The 22,984-nt window shown below is 42.6% G+C and overlaps 1 protein-coding gene and 1 long non-coding RNA gene across 3 annotated transcripts; one reads left to right on the top strand and one right to left on the bottom strand.

Annotated features, from left to right (window-relative positions):
- Positions 1 to 1,544: 1,544 nt before the first annotated feature.
- Positions 1,545 to 11,698, bottom strand: arl8 (ADP-ribosylation factor-like 8). The gene is made up of 6 exons (XM_035415721.1): positions 11,026 to 11,698; positions 7,306 to 7,366; positions 5,971 to 6,118; positions 4,617 to 4,700; positions 4,066 to 4,217; positions 1,545 to 3,756 (listed from the first exon to the last, which is right to left on the bottom strand). The coding sequence occupies exons 1-6, from the start codon at positions 11,069 to 11,071 to the stop codon at positions 3,708 to 3,710; spliced, it is 540 nt and encodes a 179-aa protein (XP_035271612.1). The 5' UTR covers positions 11,072 to 11,698; the 3' UTR covers positions 1,545 to 3,707.
- A 12-nt stretch (positions 11,699 to 11,710) lies between these two features.
- On the top strand, positions 11,711 to 14,554 carry LOC118226254. Of its 2 annotated transcripts, none has more exons than XR_004765002.1 (3): positions 11,711 to 11,802; positions 13,105 to 13,220; positions 14,216 to 14,554. It is a non-coding gene; the product is annotated as an uncharacterized LOC118226254 (long non-coding RNA). The 2 variants fall into 2 exon arrangements; XR_004765003.1 differs by lacking the exon at positions 14,216 to 14,554 and adding an exon at positions 13,434 to 13,696.
- The last annotated feature ends 8,430 nt before the right edge of the window (positions 14,555 to 22,984 follow it).

Genomic DNA, 22,984 nt, shown 5'->3' with positions numbered 1-22,984 from the left:
ATGCTTCCACAATTTTACCTGGACACTGCTGATACCAGCTACTGAAATACCATAGCTGTATGCAATTTGGTCGAACAACGTCCTGCTGTTGCTTTGACGTCATTTGAACATTACCCACAGTCAGCGTCTCAAAATGTTATACCTGGTAATTTCAACAAATTAACACCATGTATGGCTGCCAATAGTGAGATTGAGATAGTGGGTATGCCATGCTTCAAGTTACGGCTTGGTGGGGCATATCTGTATACGTATACAGCACTGGGTGTCCTGCAGAAATAACCATCAAGATGTGCTTTGGTGAGAGGCATCCCATAGAGAACTTCAATCTTTCTGAAAGAGTATGACTTTTTTTATATATATCCCACATAAGAATAACCCTAGGAAAACTGCTATGTTTACTTTTACAGGTTTTACCTGGAAATCCATATTGATGTAATTGATCCTTGTCAGAAATTATGCTAGGTATCCTCACTTCTCTTGGTGTCAAAGGGCAGGCCCAAGTGCCACCTATGTACAAACACAGCACACCTCAAAGGCCCCCAGCTCAGCCCACAGAGTAAATAATGGCCATGACCACGTCTGACCTCTGACTATAAAGCCTTCTTTCACCAGCACAGTGGCTGCACAGGAGACAGGGCAGGGCTGGACAAACATGCGCTACAACAAAGTGAAACCGCGGGACTTTTCCTTGGATGTGCTGAACCCAAGGACCAACCTGCTACTGTGGTCCTCCACCTGGCTCAGCAGGTACCTTGCCAAGATCACATCAGGCCGTTTGTCACAGGACAGCTGCTGGTTTCCTGTTCAGGACAGTAAGTTCCACTCACAGTGCATGAAATGCAATGCAATTTCAAAATTTCCAAGAAGCACGTTGATGTAATTCACAGACACCACCATCAAGGGGCCTCCACTCTGTACATCATCTGTGTTCATAATAACTGTGGCCATTTCGATCTGTGCTTTACCTAAACACTCTCATGGCAAGAAAAAGTGCAGTCATAGCTTCTTTACAGACTCTTGCATGTTCTGAGTAGCTTATCAGTCAAGACTTTCTGCAGTGACAGAATAATTGATCCATATTTGGAAAGACGTCATATTTTGAGAGGAAAAAAATAATTTATAACTTGAGCACGACGGCTTATTTAGCAAAAAATGGCTTATTTAGCTAAAAGCAGGGGACTTCATTACTTAAATCAGTTGGGGGGTTTTACTTAATAGGTCAGGGGAAAGGAATAAAATCATGCTTAGGTGTGTGAATTTGGCTTGATTTTTTTCCGTCCTCCATTTTATTTTATCTATTTAGTGCCAAATATTCCACAGTATAATCCAAGAATGTCCCTTATCTAAACAAATCAGATTTTAGTGTTTTATAAATATATTTTTGTTCACCATAAAACACATTTTATGAGGTATCAAGCACACTGCAGCAATTTCATTCATAAGATCTTTTTCGTATTCTTGTATGTATGCATTAAGGGTGTGGGGGGGGGGGGGGGGGGGGGCATTAGAGATGAATCACAAAAAACAAAAAAAAGAACAACAGGTTGACATTTCAAAGATTTTAATAAAAAAGAAATGCTAATCCCATATATAATCATAAACATCATCATCCAGCTTTAAAAGTGTCCGACTTTATCAAAAGTTCATAGTGTTGTAAACCGATTGTTATAAAGCCCTAAAATATTAAGTGAACACCATGGATTCTGTTCTTAAATGGAGCACACAGTAGAGGTATTCCAACAAATGCTGTGTATGGAAATTCATCTCATGATGACAACTGACAACCGGAACTGAGAAGTGTGGGCTGGTTTCCTTCGTGCTTGAGGTCTATCCTCAGGACATCATTAATATTGAAGGGCTCTGTGAGACATAGATCTATCCTCTGAACGCATACTGATACTCCCATCCTCATGAACAAGAGGTGTACCATGATAACTGCCTAGGGAACACGCAGGCAGATAGGCCAGGAAAAACAAAATCAATGATATAAAATACTGACATGGATCAAGAAAATAAAAAGTGACATGGATCCGAAGTCTGTATTGTTCAAAGAAACTAATTCATAACACATAATTCTGAATCATTCTAAAATTTGACACAAACGCTTCACATGATGGTGGCTGGTTCCACAGACTTCAGATGTTTCCGGAACATTCTGCGGCAAAGTGAGCGATACAAACTGTCAGAACCTTGAATGTTCACCACCTCAGAGTTAAATAACCAAAGTCAGAAAAGCACCATATCCCTGTCAGTTATCTTTGTACATGGTACAGTACTCATAAGCTTTTAAAGCTGCAAATAATTGACTATAAAGATCTGAACATAACTATTTAAAAAAAATTAACTGGAAAAATATTCAGCTTTCATGTTTTACACTGTGCACAACACTGTAGCTGTAAAGAGTTGAAAGGGCAAATGATGTAATGCTTGCTGCCCTTTAAAATGCACATAATACTACACAAATCAGGCCATTATGGGTTTCCTAGCCTCTGGAGCACTTAACAAATGGACAATATATTGGGAACATAATCATAATAGGTCTCCATATATGTTGTGGCAATACTGTCAGGTTTAAATAAACACCCAAGAGAGGCAGCAAGCACTTGTCTGAGCATTCTTGACGATTTGCACAGTTCACTACAGGCTGAAATGTTAGGGAAAAGCTGGCCCTCACAAAAGCACTGACGCTGTTAAAAGCACACAGCTGAAGAGGAGGAGAAAGTGAACCGCTGAGAAGCTGCCCTCATTAACTGTGGGGTAAACAATCGGCATCACAATTCGGCCAATAGAGTCCATCTGTGCTAAACATCAAGAGTGCTCAAAGGGTGCATATTCCACACGTTCAACCATGAGCGCGGTCTCACCTCCACATGTTGCCATGCTTACGGCCAGCTGTTATTCCCTACACATATTTCAAAATGCTATGGAGCACACGCGCATGCACACAAACACAGCATAGCTGACCACAAACCCCTCCCTCACTAAAGAACATACTGGTGTGCTGACATGGCGCTTGGCTGATAGGACTCAGAGGACTGAGGGGTTAGTGACCCCTCACTGGGACATAAATGGCCTTTGTGTGTGTTTTACTAGCTTATGAGATGGCGTCCTTAAATACCTGCAACGGATAAGTTGTAATATTAAATAAAGTAAAATAAATAAAACAAATCAAAATAATACCTGCTTTGTTCCAATGTCATGTACACAGGCCTAAACCAAATTAATCTAAACTGACCTGTCATAGTAACACCCCCTCAAAAGCAAGTATTTTCCATTATAACACTTTCTGTAACATCTCCGGAAAACCGAATTAGAACCGTAAAATCAGCACGTGGGATCGCATCGTTTGATTTGGTGCGGGCCCCTGTGCTGACATGTGTGTCCATGTGCAAGTGGTTCCATGGCAACGCGATGGCCGCGGCGCTCTGCTGAACACGCGCGCACTGAACACTGCCGCAGACTCCTCCGCAGCAGCTGACGATGATATGTAAGATAACAGGCCCTGAGCACCGGAGCAGTGTTCAGACAGGGAAGCCCGTTTCAGACTCCGCCCAGTCCCGGAGAGGGTGTGACCGATGAGAGTGCCAGAGGAGCCGTGGAGGATGTGTGGGAGTGTGTGAGAGTACTGGTGCGGTGCGGTTGGCACAGCCTGTGAGGTGACTGCGGGCACCACTGCCACAGCTGAGAAACGGCCTGGGGGGGAGGGGTTATCTCAGTCCGGCGCGTGATGTCATCCACTCCAAGCCTTGGCACAGTCTGACAGACACAAGACAGAGACTGATCAAACCCCTCCTGTATCTGACATGGCACACCAAAAACAGCACTGGTCTTATGCAGTTTATTTCTCACAGACAGACAGAATCATTTAGTTACTGACTAGGAAGCCACATTGCTAGTGGATTTTCTGACCCCACCAGCAGAGGACTGTTCTGAGCAGACGCTTGATTGCATTTTGATTAAGTCTGCTTTCGTCAGGAGCAGACAAAATCCCAAGGCCCGTGAGGGAGTCTGAAGAGTGCCCCGCCCCTCCCCGCTCCCCGTCCCGTCCCGTGGGAGCGCACTCACCCCTCCCCTGTCAGGGCGCAGCAGGACTGGATGTGCCAGGGGTGGTCCTTTATGGAGCTCAGGGTGAGGTATTTGGAGATTTCAGCAGCGGACATGCAGTCTTTCATATCCTGCTTGTTCGCAAATATCAACACAGCTGCCTTCCGCAGATCCTGGGAGACGAGAAAGCAGGACGTCAGAGTCCCACAGCAGGGGCCGGGGCGCAGACCAGCGCTGCGTATACCGCCACGATCCTCATTACATTACATTACAGGCATTTGGCAGACGCTCTTATGCAGAGCGACGTACAACAAAGTGTACAACCGTAACCAGGGACAAGTGTGCTGAAAACCCTAGAGGGATATCAATAAATGAACCGCACTGCCCGACTCCACAGGCGAAAACACTCCGGAATTAATGCAGAGCCTGAACCGGTGGGTCCTGAACCTGTGGCGTGTGAGAGACCGTCTGGGTTTAAACCGAGGGCAGTGAGAGGCGGGTCCTGCGGCTCAGAGACCGGCGGGGAAGGCCTCTCGCACTGCTGCCAGATGAGGGAACGTGAGCGCACTCACCTCGTGGGCCAGCATCCTGTACAGCTCCTCCTTGGAGATGACCAGTCTCTCCCTGTCCGTGCTGTCCACCACCAAGATGATGAACTGGGGAGAGGAGACGGCGCGTTAGGTGAAGTGAACGTGGGGAGCGGGCGCAGGGCGGGTGTCCAGAAGTGGAAGGCGAGGGGGCGGGATGCGGTCGGAAGCAGGCAGCCTGGGCTTTGGAACAGAGCTCTATTGAGTGCAGCTCCTCCTCTCCCCTCTCTCTCTCTCCCCCTCGCCTCTCCCCCCTCTCTCGCCTCTCCCTCCTCTCCCCTCTCTCTCTCTCTCTCTCTCTCCCCCTCTGCTCCCCTCTCCTCTCCTCACCCCGCCGCGTACCACCCAAGGTCCCGCTGACCCCGCTTTTCATCCCGCTCCCTTTTGTCTGCCCCTGACCTTTGACCCCTGGCGCTCTGACGCGGCCGCCAGCTGCTGCTCCGCTCTGGGCAAACTGCTGCCCAGCAAAACTTTTGTTCTGCCGTCTGACAGCCTCCATTAGGGATTCCACCAACCATAGAATTACAGCCAACCGCCGCTAACTTGCGGCAGTAACTGTCCCTCCCCCCAACCACCCCCCCCCCCCCCCCCAAAAGCTCCGCCACATGCTGGGGGAGGACAGCCTGCCACTGAAGGGACATTTATTGTACGTGTAGCCTTCCTCTTCACTGGGTTGTTTAAAAGAGAAAGGAAGAAAAGGCCACAGCCGCTTTTGAGAAAACGGCAGAAGGAAAGTCTTCTATACGAGGTCACGCTGCGCAATCCTACAGGACTGCAATAAAACCATTAGCGCTGAGGCCCACATTAAATCTAACCACAGCGTGGTCTGTTTAAGCAGCTCTGTGTCACTTTTCCTACAGATAATTAAACACGGAGTTCAACTTTTGCTGACATGAATTGGAAATAAACAAGCCTATTTACATCTGTGATTCTAGGGTAAGGAAATCTACGTTTTAACTGAAAACAGAGCAGAATGTTATTGCCAATCAAAATTTGTTCTAATTTCCAACCCCCATCATATACTTGGACAGAGGAAATGATATCCTCTTTTAACATTTGCAATAAATACATTACATATCCAAAGACTAAATAAACTTTAACAAACACTGTTCTTCCAAAATCTTTCTCTCGACGGTTTATTTACCTCTATATTTATAAGGAACTGCCAACCAGAAGCAATTACATTTCATAATGCTCCTGAAGACAAAAGCCTTTTAAATACTGAAGAATGAACTAGGTCTTTAAGTTCACAGTGACATAAACGTGGCGATTATGAGGTATTCCCGCTGTGGCAGTAAAGCTGGGTGCGTGGCGGTTCCTGAGAGCTGGTTGGCGGTACCTCTGTGTTGGAGTAATACGTGTTCCAGGAGGACCGGAGAGACTCCTGGCCCCCGATGTCCCACATGAGGAAGTGCGTGTTCTTCACCACAATCTCCTCCACGTTGCTTCCTATCGTAGGCGACGTGTGGACAACCTCGTTCATCAAACTGTCAAACAAACAGACGGGGGATTCAAAACATTTGCAAAACAACTTCTTGCCTCAATCTGCAGTCAGCGCTGGGTGCTGAAAATGGCGTCTGGGAGCTGTGCGGGTCACAACCCCAAATCCTTCATTTTCTCATGATGGAAAAGAAAACTGAACGGCACTGGCCATTGTATTCTTTGGCGCATTAAATTTTATGTGAAATCTTTTTTCCCCATTATCGTGGAATTATTTTCACATGGGCTGGCTTGGCAAAGGAAACAGTTCCACAGCCCCTGGAGAGGAGTATCTGTATTATTATGTGTCTGCTGACATTTCCAGAATGCGAAGCACATTTTCTCACAGTGTGGTAGATGCAGATCGCCAGTCAATTTCTCTAAATAAATGAATAATCTTTTGAATGCCATGTCAAAGCAAAAAAACAAAGGTCAAAGTGCATCCTGAGCGGGTTGCCCAGTCTTATTCAAGATTCAACAAGCCTGATTCAACAAATCAATCAAATAAGACTGATTAGAAGACTCTTGTCGGATGAGGCCGTTCACCACTGATCTTCACTACACCACTTACCCCATAGGCATCTTGCCTACTGCACACTACAGATAATCTCTCGCATGTCTGGCAAGCTAAATTGTTTTATACCATTTTTCGCAATACTGCCACACTGCAGGGGAGACTGACACTGCCAAAAGCAACGTTCTGAAAATAACCTTTCCTTTCTGACCCCTTCATTTTGTCTGAACACACAGCGCTGTGCGGTGTAGGGCTCTGCCACAGGCAAACAGAAACAGACAGCCCAGACTGAAAAACCCTCACGTAATTTACACTCCCACCTAAAACGCAGCACGTCCCCACAACATTTGCTGCGCTGTGGAAAAGTTCCCACAATGAAATGTGGAGAAAAAGCTATGTCGCGGTGGCATGGCCATATGGCGATCAGCAGATGCAACCAAATCAATGGAATAAAATCATTAAGCCACAGAGGCCTTTTACTGACAACAGTAGTTTAGTTAGCTAATATTCTCTTCGGCTAAGGACAGCAGATGTACTTCAATGTGAAAATTAACTGGTTGAAATTTTATCGTTGTAAAACCATTTACCCCACAGAAAATTATGTTTTAAATAGTCACGAAATTAATGTAGACAAATTGCAATGGGACACCCAAGAAAAAAAAATAAGTTTTGCATACTCACAACTGATAAAGTATTGTGGTCTTTCCAGCATTGTCCAGTCCAACAATGATCACCTTGTGCTCTGTAATACATGAAAGAGAAACTCCAGCTAAAGGTGTAACACAGTGCTTAGCCTTGATTGAGTGAAACTAGAAAAACACTCCCCCCAGTCTTCCTCTCTGTACACTGCTACATTCCTCAGCTACTGGGGACATTTGGGGCAAATATCAAACAATGGTTATGTCCACATTCCAACAGTGATGCAAGTCATTTTTCCCCACATTATTACCATTTTACAAAAGTGAACTGAAGTCCAATTTACATTTTAGGAATTATAACCCCACAAAGAATTACTTGTGAAAAATGGATGTGTTGGAACAAAATGCCTCATCAAGTCCAGCACAGGAGTGTTGTGCTGAAAAACACTTCTCATTATGCATTCCGGAAAATCCCACTTGTTAGCTAGATTTCGACTGCATATCTGAGTCGAAACCTTTCCTTCAGATAGCATTCTTTCCACAGATGTGGAAAAAGAAACACCATGGCATATCATCACAAACTGCAGTCAATGATGGATCAACCCAAATAACGAAGATCATAAACATCTGAAAAGTCAAACCAATGAAAACAGTGGACTGCAAACGAAGCTCCGCCTTCTGTGTCTGCATCACAGATGACATCATTCTGGTTGCTTCCTTCCATTCATGATTTGCTGGCTTCCTTCTGCCAAAAGGCTAAACAGCACCAGCATTTCTAATCAAAATATCTTGTTTCCAGCGAATGCTATCTGGCTGTCAAATCCGCTTTCACCAATAAGTCTTAAGTTTTGATAAAACTCTTATCTGGCACATCAGACACAACCCAACATTTTGTGGGGCCATTTTCAAGCATGTTATCAGAACCCCTCCCATGTTATTCACAAATACATATGAGCTCCAACAAGTAACAGAAAACTGGAAACTATGGCTATATTGAACAGTTGGCCACACATATAAAATGTGTGTGTGTGTGTGTGTGTGTGTGTGACAAGAGGAAAATACCAAACCTTCCTTCAGTCCCATGTGGCTGAATTGTAGTACAAAATGAAGGGTATGGGCTTTTCAAAAACGTGTTTACAGTTTCCTTTCATTGACACCATTACCAAATTAAAACACTGTTTCAAATACTAAATTCCAAGAAAAGAGCTAGAAACAGCACTCAGAATGCACCCAACAAGAAGGTGTACCTCTAACGTACAGACTGAGAGAAGATGGAAAAATTTAACATCACATAGGAACAAATCCTGGGGCCAACAGTAACAGAGATGCCTCCAGGACACCATTAACTCAACTGTACTGTAGCAGTGTTCACAGCTGGAGGTATGGAGTGGTTTGACCCTGTAACCCACGGCATTAGGAGAGAGCTATGGATTAGCAGTCCACTACACTAGTAAAGCAAGCAGCAGGTACCTTCTTTCCCCACCTCTTACCTACAGAGGAATTAGGTCAATCAGCTATCCCAGAATTCCAGGGGAACCCAGTACATCGGAGATCACAAGGCACATGTGAAGCACGCAGGAAATGACTGATGTGATCTCCATAGGCACACTGTGCATAGTTAAAACAAGTTACGGCTTGCCCAGATTAAACCTCTTCTAGAAAAGCTAAGTAATCACCAATGCAGACAGGCATGATATGTCTACAATGTGCTACATACATGATTTAAAGGACACAATTAATAAATAAATAATTTTTCTGGCTGTTTCTTTATCCCTCTTAAGAGTGAGGGAAAGAAATGTTAATCTGCGTCCAAAATAAACACAGTTTATACCCAAGACACTTTCTTCTCTTAGATGACAACTTTTCTGGCTATAGGCGACATACTATTATGCGCTGTTGTAATTTTTTTCATCTTTAAAATAGAAGTTGCTGGCACCACAGTCACTGACATAAAAGGTCAGCAAGTTTATGGCTTCCAAAACTCCATATTCAATGAAATCTTAAAGATTTTTTTGTGCAACTATTTATTGTTTTAGAAGAGAGGGCATTTATGAATCTCAGAAACAGTATGCAATGTTGCAAAATATAACCACAATTCTCAATGCTAAACTATTTCACATCAAGAAGAATTGAATTGATCTGTGTTCAGAATGCAGGAGCTTGTAGAAGTAAAATTTGTATCAAAATAAAATTTATCTGAATGGGTACTGAGCTTACCCCAAATGTGTAAGCCCTCAGTATATCACCCCCTCCATTCTTTCTATCACTTTCACTCACGTGAACTTCCTTGTTCATTAAATGGGTGTATAAGAGAGAAGGGGGTTTAATTCAATTGCAGCATCTAAGTAACAATGCAGCTTGCTGTTGCTCAGCTGGTGGCGTGACAGTCCCTGGGGGGCCGTGATGCTCTTTCTGAACTGTGTACTGTAATGAGGAAACAATGAGGAAGGAAAGGTCCTTCTCACACTCCTTTGTTACCAATTAGACCCAACCTTTGGGCCGTCTGCCATATCCTTTGAGGGAAGCGGCCCCCGTCTGCCCTGCAAACTGAACAAAAGCACCAGAGAATGGGGGTCTTTTCCAGCCTGCTATGAGAGGCCACCACCAATTCAGTTGAAAAAGGCACACTGTTGGTCTATTTTGCTCCATCTATTGTGCCCCCCAATGTTCGTCACTGACAAATATCATAGGTCAGTAAGCAGTGCAAACCATATAGGGTTTTTTATGCAAATCTAAAAATGAGTAACTATGCGTTAAAAGCGTGGCGGGTCTGGTTTTGAGATGGCATATGATAACTATTGGCGCGGCACACATGTCCGACAGTTCGTGGAACTACACACTGGTCACGCTGTCAAGATGTGCAGCTGCATCACGCTCCATTTGAGAGCTCGAGGAAGTTCTTTTAGACGCGATTCGTTTTGTTTGATGTCAGCTAGAGCAGGAGAGCTAAACGTGAAAAACAAATCCACTAGATGAGCTCTACTGTTAGTCAGCTAAGCAAAAATCTACCTGAGAGGGGAACAGAAAGGGCATAAAGCCAATTTCAGAGGCTGGAATTTTAACATTGAATGGCTCGGCTGCATTGACATCACCTGAAATAACAAACCTGGCTGCCGACGTTAGATACGTTATTTAATTTAGTCTAGCTAGATAAGGTTACTTACATATTGTTCACAGTGAGATGATCAACAAGTTGGAAACGCTAACTATCTAGCATTACTGCCGTATGTTCTGAAACTAAATTCAAGTGTTAACGTTAACATGTTCATACATTGCAGAATGCTTCACTGTCGTTTCGGCAATTTAGTGATCTTGCTAGCTATCTAGTTACATCAGCTACATAACCTTCTGCAACTGTTAGCTACCTTAAACACCAGTGGCCTAACCATTACCTGCTTTAGTTGTTATTGACTGTGCTTTGCCAGTGAGTATTTTGCGTTAGTTAACGTTGCCTAGCTATCGAGCAATTGAGGAGTTCCACGCAAGTTAGCCAACACTAGTCACGCATAATAATAAGTCACGTTTTGTTTTGGCTTACGTTTGCTGTCTGTATAGTTTTCGAAAAAGATTACCGCCGTTGCGTACACCAAGCAACCATTAACACATAGCTAACATGTCATGTAGCCTATAACTTGCAATATATAGAACTGCATGTTGGCTAGCTAACTTGAGTACGTTGGCTAGCTGACATTATCCCGATATTGAGGTCGTATTCGTCTCAAAGCCAATACACAGACAAAACAAGTATTGAAAGCTAACTCACCTTGGTTACAAAAGAACCCCCAGAGTTTGGCGAATATCAGACCCATGTTTAGACTCAGTTCAATTAGCCAGCTAGGTTGCTACTCTTTGTAGCCGACTACTTCGCTTGCAAGATTAGCATGCAACCACACTAGCTAGCTACACACTGTGTTTTTGTCTCTCAAGGCTAAGCGCCAACTAGCAAACCAGCTAGCTAGCTAGCATTTCACCAACACAGAATCCTCTTTGCGGAACGTTTACTAACTACACTCTTCTGAAGTCGCATCCAGCAAACTGGCTTCACCCATACGAAGCGCGAGTGTATACGCATTTATGACTTCGTTTATTCTTCTAGCTCGCTGTCAGTTCTTTGTCTCGTGGAACCTGTGTCTCCGCATCTCTCCCGAGAAGTCTTGTGGAGAGGGTCTTTTCTTCACTCCCAAAATTCCGCTACATTGCGCATTCCTCCTCGCGTTTGGAGCGTGCGTAGGAATATCGACCTGTGCGGTGCAAGATGACGTGTACACAGATAATAAAAATAAAAATAAATAAATAAAACCAAAGGATAGGTCCCTAAACCCATCCACGGTTACTCATCCGACAGCACCGGTGTCAATCTGTCTACCCTAATGTGAGCAGAGCACAGAAATGCAGCTCAGAAGCTCACCATCCCCCAACAGTTTCATGTTACACACCAGTGACGTCGCGCCCCTGCTCCTTTTTTGCAGACCAGCATGCAATAGCTTCGTTGTTTATCCACTACTAATTAATAGCTCCGTGGCCGTGGTAGGTAACTAAGGTAAACTAACAATCGTTATTGCGGTAGTTTGTACTATTTAATTACTCGTTTACCACGGATGTTGCATTTTTATACTAATGACTTTTCGCACTTATTTTATAGGATACGTATTATAATTGGGATTCCTACGTGATTAACATTGAAATTCCTGAAAAGTAATGTGTTAATAATACTAGAAAAAGTCCATCATTAAAATTTTAATGTTAGTTATTTACCTAGCAAAATATATGACCAACATGTACGGTTAAAGTTAAGGACAAATTTTGATGGCATAGGAGGTGACGATTCACCTTTTATGTGACACTAGTCCCTATAAATATGGTCACTGATCTTACAGGACCGGTTTGCGTAGGCCTACTCGGATGAGCAAACAATGGCACTATTAATTCAACGTCCTTTCTTGAGACGTTATGCTCCCATGGATTTGAACCTGTTTAACCACCAAGTGAAAGATCCAGTACCCCTGGCATAGCATCCAGGCTTAATTCAGTGTGGTTACACTGGCTACTTATTAACATCAGCAAAGGTTTTGCATAAGACCTCACTCCCATGTTCCCATTTCTGGAACGCTTATGTTGTCATTGTGTTTTTGCTCTCCTTGAATGAAATTCTTTATCACCAGAAACACAGCTTAACTCTGGCCTGCTTATTGCAGCACCGTGGGCCACTTTTTGGGGGAAGGGGGTATTGATCTGCCTATGCAAAATGGATGATAAACCAGTGAGCTTTACCCCTCCCTCCACTCTCTGTATTTACTGGGATGATGGCAGGCTGGCTTTCCACCATATCCTGCCAAATAATGAATGGGGTGGTAACTGAAGAATCACAAATACAATATTCCTGAGTTAGCGTTCCCTGTTGTCCAATGCGAAATAAACTGACTTTGAATTTGTCCAAGCAAAGCATTTGAGCCACCCTTTAAAAAATGGAAGGAAGAAAACTCAAAGAATGTTTTCTTCTTCAAAAATTGTAGAATAGTTTAACTCAGCTTGGACTAGCAAGTGATCATTGTGTAATTATGTGGTCTCTTTTTCTATGCGTGATGTTCTCAATTGTAAAAATTATATTAGTTAAAGTATCTGGAGATAGTATGATTCCGCTTTATGGTCACAAGCCAGTTCAGAGACTGGTAGAACGGACTGTGGACCTAGTATGTCATCATTAATGGCATCAGAATGTCATCATTATTAGTGTATGGAGTAGCCTTAAAATAGAACACATTTGCTTGAAAAGTACTTAAGAGTAGTTTTTGAGCATTATTAGAGTGGGTGCAAGATGTCTTCACTGTTTCTGTTTTCTCAGTTCTGGAACTGTGTCAAGGGTATGTCTCCAAGGGCAATTCTATAGCAAATCCTACCTGTAAGTCTGCAAGCAGGATGAAGAAGGGGTGTTGCTATAGAGCTTTTACTGATCGAGAGGTGAGTGAAGAAAGAGTTAACCAGTTGATAGGAGTGGGAGAAGGCAGTGGCTGGGTCTAAGTGAAATTCTGTGGAAAGGGTGAGTTTTTGCGAAACAAGGGCTGTGGTGATGAGAGCTGAAGCTGGTATGCCAGAACCCCTGCAAAGCTTACTTGATATTGTGAGCCAGTCAACTGGAGGGTGCCCACTTAAATCCTTGCTGCATTCCCACAGTCCAACCCGAATGGTTTGCCATGCTGGTGGGTCAGGAAGTTCATTCAGGGAACCGTTTTGAAATCATGGCTCAAGAAGGACGTGCAGCATGAAGAGGAAACATCTGGAAAGTGCATGTAAAGAAGAATGAGTGATGTCAGAGCCAGCCAGAAGTTTAGTTGATGTGGCCTTGGAGGATCGTGGCAAAACATTCATTGCTCAATATTAAATATTCATTGTTTTATTTCAAATCCAATGTGCTGGACCACAGAGCTAAAACAAAAAAACTTGTGTCACTGTCCCAGTACCTTTGCATTTAACTATACACAGTATATATTCTACCAGCATCCCCTCTCTGTTCTACCAGCATCTTGTTTTTCTTCCTGTCTTGCTGTTTTCCTTTGCATATCCAGCTGTCTTCCACCCCTCTGCAGACTTGCAGCTCCAGTCATGTTTGTGTATTTTCCTCTGACCTGTGCTCCCATTCTCCAGCTGCTGGAGAGATTTGAGCAGCCACTTCATGCTGGCACTGCAGCAGCTGGTGGAGCAGCCACAGGCTAGCCTGGATCAGAGCCTGGCTAGGGCAGGGCTTGGCCTGGCCCATGTCCTCCTAAGGCCCAGCAATTAATTTTTGTTTCTCTGTTGGGGTCCTGAGGCTCTGATCTATGATGAAACATACACTACCAGGGACTCAATCAAAATAAAATGCTTTTTTGAAAATATATTCACTGTGATGTTTTTGTCATCCATGATACTTGTGTAATGTGAGAAAATTTAAGTACTTAAACTTTTTTTTCTGCCAGGTCTCAGGAAGACACCGCAGACTGTGCTCTCAGGGCACAGTCGGGGCAGATGTGTCCAGCAGAGGGATATTAAGTGCAAAAAATTGCTGGCCCAGATTGGCAGCTTGGATGTCAAACTTTCAGCTATGGGACACACCCTCTACAAAGAATTTTTAGGAAAATGCATCTCTAGATCTGACCTCATTAGACAAAGGACAGTTAGCAAAGTGATAATCACAGTGGTGTCACATTCACTGTAGTCTATATTCGTGAATATAACTCTTAGGTCATATGAGGAAGGAATTCAGAGCGCATAATTTAACATATTAATGTTTGTAGCTTTCATTTTCTATCAGTAGAGCGCAGAAATAAAATATGAAACTCATTTTTAAAAGTAGAGGTCACTGTTTTACGTCTGTATCTTTTTCAGTCTCCCCCTGGTGGCCATAAATGTTAGCTGTATGCAGCAGAGTAGTTTGGATCATACTTGTAATTTACAGACATGCCTCTTCTTAGATCTCTCTCTCTCTCTCTCTCTCTCTCTCACTCTCTCTCTCTCACATACACACACATACACACACACATTAACTACTTAACTATATATTAACTACATGTAAACTACCCCACTCTTGATTAGATTTGTGCAGCAATGCCATAAAATGTATAAACCTTAGTCACATTTCCTGCAAACAGTGGGGAGTGGGAAAACATTACCGTTCAATGATTTCCTTTGTGGAACAACAATTTAGGTGTTTTCAAGTTTTATGTGACTGGCAATGTGATACAATTTGTTTTAAGGTCCATCTGTAAATGACAGCTGATGCTGAATCTATTTGGCTTGAATACAACATCACATTGCTAAGAACAGCATGATACCATAAGCTATGTGATGTTTCAGTTCATATTAGCTGAATTTCTGCTGAGGTGGGGAGGCAGTCTCCCACTACCTGGGGCAGTATCCTTGCAATTAAGATCCTTTCAACATGGGCAATTTGCATTTCAAGGAGGGAGAAAGGTGGGAGAAAGTTCTGTGTTGATTGCCCTGAAATATGAATTAGAGAGCAAATTATTTTAAGCACAGAAGTCACTCCAGTGAAACCTTCGGCAAATAATTTGAATTCAGTGCTGGTAATGAGGATTCCAGTGTTGGCTAAACCAAGTGGGGTTTGAGTCTGAGTGAAAGGAGAGAGCAGGGGAGGTCAGAATGGCAGTGTGATGCATTTGAATAAAGTGATAGATTGAGTGGATGAGGGGAGACAAGGGGAGTTCTTGGGAGGTTTGTGTGCAAATGAGTGTCTGCTAAATCCCGTCACTTCTCATTCATGTGGAGGCACAAGGTGCCAGAAGGTAATTTAATGGTTCCTGCATTGGCACCAAGAGGTCTGTCCTGGGGCAATTCCACCCCCACAAGTAGCGGCCTGAAGGTGCTGACAATAGGGGACATGATCCAGGTTCAGTGTGTGCAAAGCCAGATCAGTGAAACCCACTAAACGTGACACCCATGTGTGGGAAAGCTCCACTTTACAAAGTTAACTTCCTCCCTTCTAATGGTCCTCCAGCTCTCTGAAGTGTTTGACACAGCTGATCTCCACCTCCTGCTGTCTTTCCCCCGCTATCTGTGGGATCTGCAGCTCAGCTCTCAGATGGTTTGCATTTTACCTCAGTACTCACTCCTTCCATGTTGCGTGGGGGGAGGGGAGGGGGGCACAGTATAGAGACCTCATAACTTCTCTACGGGTATCCCCCCAAGGTTCCGTCCTTTGTCCTCTCCTCTGTATATCAAGTCTCTCTCTCGTCCGACCGCTGCCTTCCCATGGACAGGTCTTACATTACGATGGCAACCCACAGGGTTTCCTCTCCTTCCCTCCCTCTGATGCACTGCTCTCAGCATGCGTCTCAGCTTGCTTACGATGCATCTCAAGCTGCACGGCATATCATGGCCTGAAGCTCAAACTGAGATGCTGTACGTCCCAGCCAAGTCCTCGCCCCTCATGTAATATAAGAAATCTCAAGTTAGGGCATCTCTCAATGATATTTCATCAGTTTTTTTTTATGTGTATGAGATATTAAAAAAAACAGACAACCAATGTTTCAAGTCTTTGTTAATCTGTGACATTCCAGTTAACTCTTTCTTATCTAATATTTACATTCCATGGACATGCAATTACATTTAGTTTTGTTAATTGCATGGACAAACCTGTAATTGTTTTGCTCAGTATAATTTATTCACTTTTCTAAAGTTCAATTGGCTTTCAGTCCTAGCTGCTGTGCTTTGCCGGATGCATGCAAATGAGATCACAAAATTGACTTTTGTTGTTTTCAATTTTTTCAAATGATCAAATTCATGAGGCTTTTCCTGCAGGCACACTTATCATTTCCTGCCCTTACAGATTAGATGCAACATTCTGTATTCACCCTCAGGCATGACCTTGCTCAGATATGCAAGCTGATCAAAGATCAGAATTTGAGGTTGTGCGTGATCATGCGGAACAGCTCATTTATCAAGAAGAAAATGTAAAATGTATTGACCGGTCAGCCTCCAATTCAATGTGTTTCTGGTATTTTCTATGTAACATGGCTATTTGTCCACTGAGATGTCCTCGCTCTATTAATGAATAGATCTATATCTCAGGAAATGTAAATGACTGAATTTATGACAGATACGCTATCTACAAAGAGCTTTAAAGTAGAAATGAATATGTAATTAATAAATATAAAACCAGCTAGAATAAAATCAGCATACTCAAGTGTATGCCTGAGGATATGGTTGGAAAAATGTTAATTTTTAAAATGTTACTCTCCTATCCGACCCCTGTACTTGGCATCAGGACCATGACTCCATAATTGTGGCTCTTGAAAATGGCAACTAAATTCACATTGCTTCCATGCAACTGCACAGCCAGAATGCACTCTCGGAAATGTACAGGCTCCTCCTCAGAACTTAAGTGAACTATATGGTTAGGGCAAACTGTTGTTCATGGTTAAATAAAATAGCTGTCTTTATGCTTCATAAATTAATTCATTCAGGCTTCATTAATGTCGCTGATCTTTGTTTTTTTTTTCTTTCTCAGTCAGTCCTTTTGTGTTTTCTTCTCAGGTGTCTTCATATTTTAAATATTTCATTCAAAACCAATAGCCAAATGAGGCTCTCAGTACTACCTCCCTTTCTGTGCACTGGTGAATTAGTCAAAAAAAGATGCAGGTTTCATTAGAGAGGACCAATTGAGGACCAAAGATTTACTATTATCATAGTGACTACTCCTTGAGATGATGGCCTCATGGATGTTTACTGTATGGAGGCCAGGTCAGACACTGTACAATAATAATAAAGGCATAGACCTCACAATGCAGGCTCTCTTGCGTATCTGGGGAGAGAATTGAGATGGTCACCTTGGGTAGAGTTTGTGTGAGACAGTGTGAGTGAATGACAGGTCAGTCACATTTGTAGCGATGAACTGGACCCAAACAATTAGGGAATTGATTGCTCCTCTCTGCTCTTTTAAGTATGACAAATGAACCCAGGGCACCCTTCTGCCACAGCTCCTCAAGGGCTAATAGAATCCCTGCTACACCACTCATCGGTTTCTAATCAACAAACAAAAAAGATTCTTAAGCTTTTTTTTCTTTAATCTCCCAACTCTGTGCCTTTTAAATGCAGCAGAATGTAATCTGATACATCTGTAAAATTACAAAGGAAATCAGGATTCCTGATCTTGGGTGAATTCACATGGATTAATCCAGCTCAAAGGAGCTACCATCTATTTGCCAAAGGGCATTTTTCTGCATGCTTTTATTATAGTACTCGTTCTTCTGAAAATAAAAGAAAAGTTACCCTTAATATTTAATACATGGTGTAATTTCCTGTGGTAAAAATACACTGGGGTAGATAAATCAAATCAAATAAAATTTTATTTGTATAGCGTATTTCACAGTAATTGTCATAATATGCTTCACAGACAACCCTGGCCTAGACCCCCACAGGAGCAAGCCTAAAGCTACAGTGGCAAGGAAAAACTCCCTGTGGGAGATGGGGAGAAACCTAGGAAGGAACCAGCCTCAAGGGGGAAACCCATCCTCCTCTGGTCGACTCAAGGTGTTGATTGGTGACCAACATGGTCAGTCAGTCAATGTTTACGTAGTTCATATATAATATTAATAATAGTGCTTAACCGATGTGAAGATTAAAATGTTGTCTGATAAACACTTATATGGGAACAACTAGAATTAAATGTGTAATTCTTACTTTGGAAACCTGTGTGTGAATGATTTGTATTATTTGTTTCAGTCCTGACTAGAGTTGGCAAGCTTCTTGGTACTGTCACTTTAGTGTCTTTTGGCATTTAGACACCTATTGTTTAAAAATTGAAGATGCGCAATGACAGTCATCTTACTTCATGCAGAAATGTGCCCCCAAAAGTCTGAAGTCTTATTTTCTTAAAATCACAAATCCTATGAAATGTCATGATCCTTTTATCTCACTCTAATGATCAGAGAGAGGAAAAGGGGTTTCTTACCTTTTATTCCCCCTGGAGCTTGTGTAGGTAGGAAAAGTTGGTCATGTCTTTGAAACCCTATATCACACTCTGCTGGAGAGACTGAGTGGGACATTTTCTAATGCTGTGGTCATAAAGCATGAGGGATGTGAGATTGAAGAGGAGAGGGTGGAAATTTTACAAAATTAGCCTTTGAGCTAGAGCCCTGCATGGGTCAATTTTTTGCACCAGCCCCCACCTTATTATTTCCAAGGCTGAACTTTAAGCCATCCTCAGAAAAGTGCTCAAGCTTGCAACCCATCCAACTTGCATAAAAAAGAACACTAGGGCCTCCCTGACACCATCATGATAAGACCAATTAATTAATTAAAGTAACTAAACCAATTAATTAATTAGACAATAATCCTAGTGCTCTATGATACAAAATATTTATTTTAGACAATGTAGAAATAAACTGCACTTTTCTAACTATACCATTTGGTCTTCTGCTATTCCTGTTAGCTTTCACCCCAGCTGTAACCTGTTCAACCCATTTTATTTGCTGTCTACTACTACTACTGTCACTACACCAGGTTGGCCAGTGGAGGATGGGCTCCCCCTCTGTAGCCCGGTTCCTCTCAAGATTTATTCCCATCGGGAAATCTTTTCTTGCCGCCATTCGGGGGTTTTCTCCCCACTGGGAGTTTTTTTACCTTATGTACCTGCTATTTGGGGGTTCAAGCCTGGTGTTTGCTGTTTGCTCTTTTTGCTCTGTCTCTTGCCTTGCTACTTTGTAAAGTGTCTTTGTGACAGTTCTCTGTAAAAAGAGCTATACAAACAAAATTGAATTGAATTGTGCAATGTTTTTGGTCAAATAAAAAAAGTAAGTAAATAATCAAACAAATAAAGATTCAAACACAGCACACAGCCCTGCTCTGAGTGATGTATTGTGATGTCTGAGCTGCAGCCTCCTGTCTCAGTCCTGAGAATACTGCAGAGACACTGTGCACAACATAACTGGTCTTACCACAGCTGGCAGAGTCAGTCTCCCCACCTTTTATGGGGCTAGCTATCTGTATAGCTATAGGCTATAGCTGTAGGCTAGCTATAGCCTAATTTCTTTGTTTGTTTCAGCAAAAATCCTGTCATGCATTGCCCAGTCCATCATTACACAGCGCTGTTGGTGTAACTCATTGCAAAATTGTCTCTGTGAATGGAGAACACTGCACACATGCCATGTTGCAGTGGAAGACCCATTCACTTCAAAAGGATTCAGAATACTGTCTGGCAGTAAACGTGTGCTTTCTGCACTGCTAACACACGAGAGTGACACCTTGAAGAATCACAAACACACAAATCATGTGAAAGGTGGAGAGGGTTCAAAACAAAGCTAAATTATTACAACTGAACCTTAAAAGCACAACACACAAAGCATGAAACATAAAAGCATTGCCACTGATGTCTCTGCCACTTAGATCAGTGTATAGTCCACAGAGGTCCTGATCTGAGTGTAAACGACACCCGGATAGGCTGTAAATAAAAGGCAGCGCTGTCTGTAATCAATCTGTTCCCTACTCAAGGGGCCATGTGGCCTGGAGAGAAAGAATCTGCTCTGGACCTCATATATTTGTGTGATGGAAATATGGCTGTGAGTGTTCCTGTTCTTCATTGATCTCCTCCAGCTTTACCTCACATATATTTTGAGGTGTTGTACAGTAGTGTTACACTGGATGTGCTGCAATGTATTTATATTGCTTAGTTTCATTGACCATATTCAAGTTGGATATGTATGAATTGGTCACCACTGGCTCTGCATTTTTAAAGATAGTTCCAAGTGGCCTGTTTTGAGGATATGTACATATACTGTAAGTCATACAAATATCACAAAATATTGGTTTATGTTGCTGAAAGAAAACAGATAACCCCACCCCAAAAATCGCACAGGTGATGATGCGTTTCCCTCCAACGACAGTGATTACACGCGGAGGGAAGCAGCTCATTTTTAAAATCGTATTATAAGAAACAAGAGTTATATTCCGGCAAATTAGCTAATTATATGTTGTTATTTGATTATACTGTAGCATTTATGGCATTATGCATGAAGAATAAACTGTCAAAATATGTTTTCTGAAAGATCGCCAAAACAGGTCTGACCTTCCTACTGGAAGCAGTGCTGGTCCAGGTTAGGGTACACATCTTAAGCCATAAGAATCTAGCTTTAATTATAGGCCTAGCTTTCAGGTTATAGCTAGGCAGCTAGATGTGCGACTCACACTGTGAGAGCATTTGAATTTCAAAGTATTTCATTACATTTCCTGAGTGCTCCTCATCCCAAATGAGCTGCAACAATAATGAGCTTTAGATTTTTTTATGAGAGCTGATTGTTATTTTGGACCTCTTCTCAAACTCATTTTAACATTATTTAATTAAATTCTAATTATTGCATTCTTAAAAAAACCCTGGACAAATAATTGCACTAATTTTCTAAAGTGTAAGGTCTGAACTACAGAAAATGGACCCACAGACTGACTAAACGGACAGAGCTACACAATCAAACTACCATTTACTCGTCACTAGGTGGCAAGCAAGTACTTTGAGACCTGAAGAGGCAAAAAATGAGAGGACAGTCTTAGCAATATTTGTATTTATTCAAACATAATACCTGCTGTCCCAGGTGTGTGTGTGTGAGCTGATAACAGAAATAGCCCTATGCTTAAATATGGCTTTTTTTCACAAACAGATATTGAAAGGCAAAACTTTTTGTATCAGAGTGGAGGTAAAATGGCCATTGATGGGTCCATCGTTATTGACATATTTACTCTTGCCGCAAGTAAAGTACTTAGTTCTTACCCACCTATGTGCATTGTCATGCTGTATCAAGAATTATAGTGTTATACCATGTCAAATCAGTCAATCTTAATGTGACAGACTGTGTGTCGGAAGCAGGTGAAATGATCTCACATTGGGCCCCCTCCACCCCAGAAAATCCAATGTTCTAGTATTTTCTGTGGGCTCCTGTCAGTCAGGGCCCTTGGAATCATCCTAGTCCCCCCCCCCCCCTCACGGCGCCCCTGGTGGGAAGACACAGAGCCTCGCTGAAGTTAATGATTTCGTTAATCAATGTGGGCACTGACCAGTTTTATTGTTGTGAGCCACGGGAGGCCTCGACCTTTTAAGAGACACTTTTACAGTCAGTTTCCTCTCATGCTAAGTGGTGTAATTACCAGATGGAGATCTTGCTGTGTTTCCATGGCGCTGATTCGGAGTTTGGGACAGCTCTATCTGCTGGATCCTTGTCCCCCTGTTCCTTGCCGCTTGCATTTTAACAGCGATTTTTGAGGTATAGCCTACATTAGCACATTGAGAAATATGTTTTCTATGACGGCAAGATAACACGTCAACCTGAAACCAAACAAGGAACATGGCGCAAGGAACGTGGTGATCCATATGTTTTTATGATTTATTGCTCCTGTCTGTCTTGTGCACGTAACCTCAATGCGTTTCTCTGTGGTAGGAAAAATGCGTTGATGACGATGAATAGAATGGATAATCTGATCATTTGGTTAGCGATCCTGGGATAACACTTGTGAGCCTACCTGCTCACATTATCTGGTCCCAGTGTGCAACTGGGAAGTTTGTGTTTGTCTTCTTAAATAGTGCTGTTCATACATAATGCTTTTTTAAAGACACAAATTATGATGGCCCTTTACAACGCCCAAAGGCTTGTTCGGCGTTAATTCCCCTCTGTGGTGCAGTCAGCGGGATTTTCTTTGAGACATTTTCAGCTCAGGTTATTCTTTCTGCTGTCTGATCAAAGCCGTCCTGGTGTTGTTGATCATTTCTGAAGCGAACTCGGACGTCTTTCAGACATCGCCATTCTGGTCATCCACCTCTTTCATCGATTGCATGTCAGTCATTTCTTGTATCTGCACAATGGTGGAAATGACTGCAGAGTGCTAGGGCATTAGGCTACAATATACCACCCCAGTGACACAGTCTTGTGAATAGATATTGTAGCACATGAATCCTCAGGCCAGCAGCGACTTAAGCCCTGAAATAATAAATTAAAAAAATATGGGAGTTTCATATCATTCGGTTTTTCAGCTGGTTTCAAGAGCAGTTAGCTAGCGACTGTTTTTTTTTTTTTTTTGTGCAGTGTGAAATTGCTTTAGTTTGGTTCATTGTCTTGGTGTGCATTTGTCATTAATCATTTCACTGGGCCTTCTTGCCTTTCTCTGAGGCGATTCTACAACTTGCTGATATGAAAAATAGTTTGTATGTCAGAATTGGAAAGAGTTCAGAATCTTTCCCTCTGCAT

This window comes from Anguilla anguilla, chromosome 4 (genome assembly GCF_013347855.1).
Source record: "Anguilla anguilla isolate fAngAng1 chromosome 4, fAngAng1.pri, whole genome shotgun sequence".
Taxonomy (NCBI): Eukaryota; Metazoa; Chordata; class Actinopteri; order Anguilliformes; family Anguillidae; genus Anguilla; species Anguilla anguilla.
The sequence above is the reverse complement of the archived record's forward strand: the minus strand, read 5'-3'. Positions and strand labels throughout refer to the sequence as shown.

Excerpts from the sequence above, each read along its gene's own strand:
- arl8 (XM_035415721.1), bottom strand. The coding sequence starts at position 11,071 with ATGGGTCTGATATTCGCCAAACTCTGGGGGTTCTTTTGTAACCAAG. Across the intron at positions 4,701-5,970 it reads CGTATTACTCCAACACAGAG|TTCATCATCTTGGTGGTGGA; the intron begins GTACCGCCAACC and ends TCCTCTCCCCAG. Across the intron at positions 3,757-4,065 it reads TGCGCCCTGACAGGGGAGGG|ACTGTGCCAAGGCTTGGAGT; the intron begins GTGAGTGCGCTC and ends TGTGTCTGTCAG.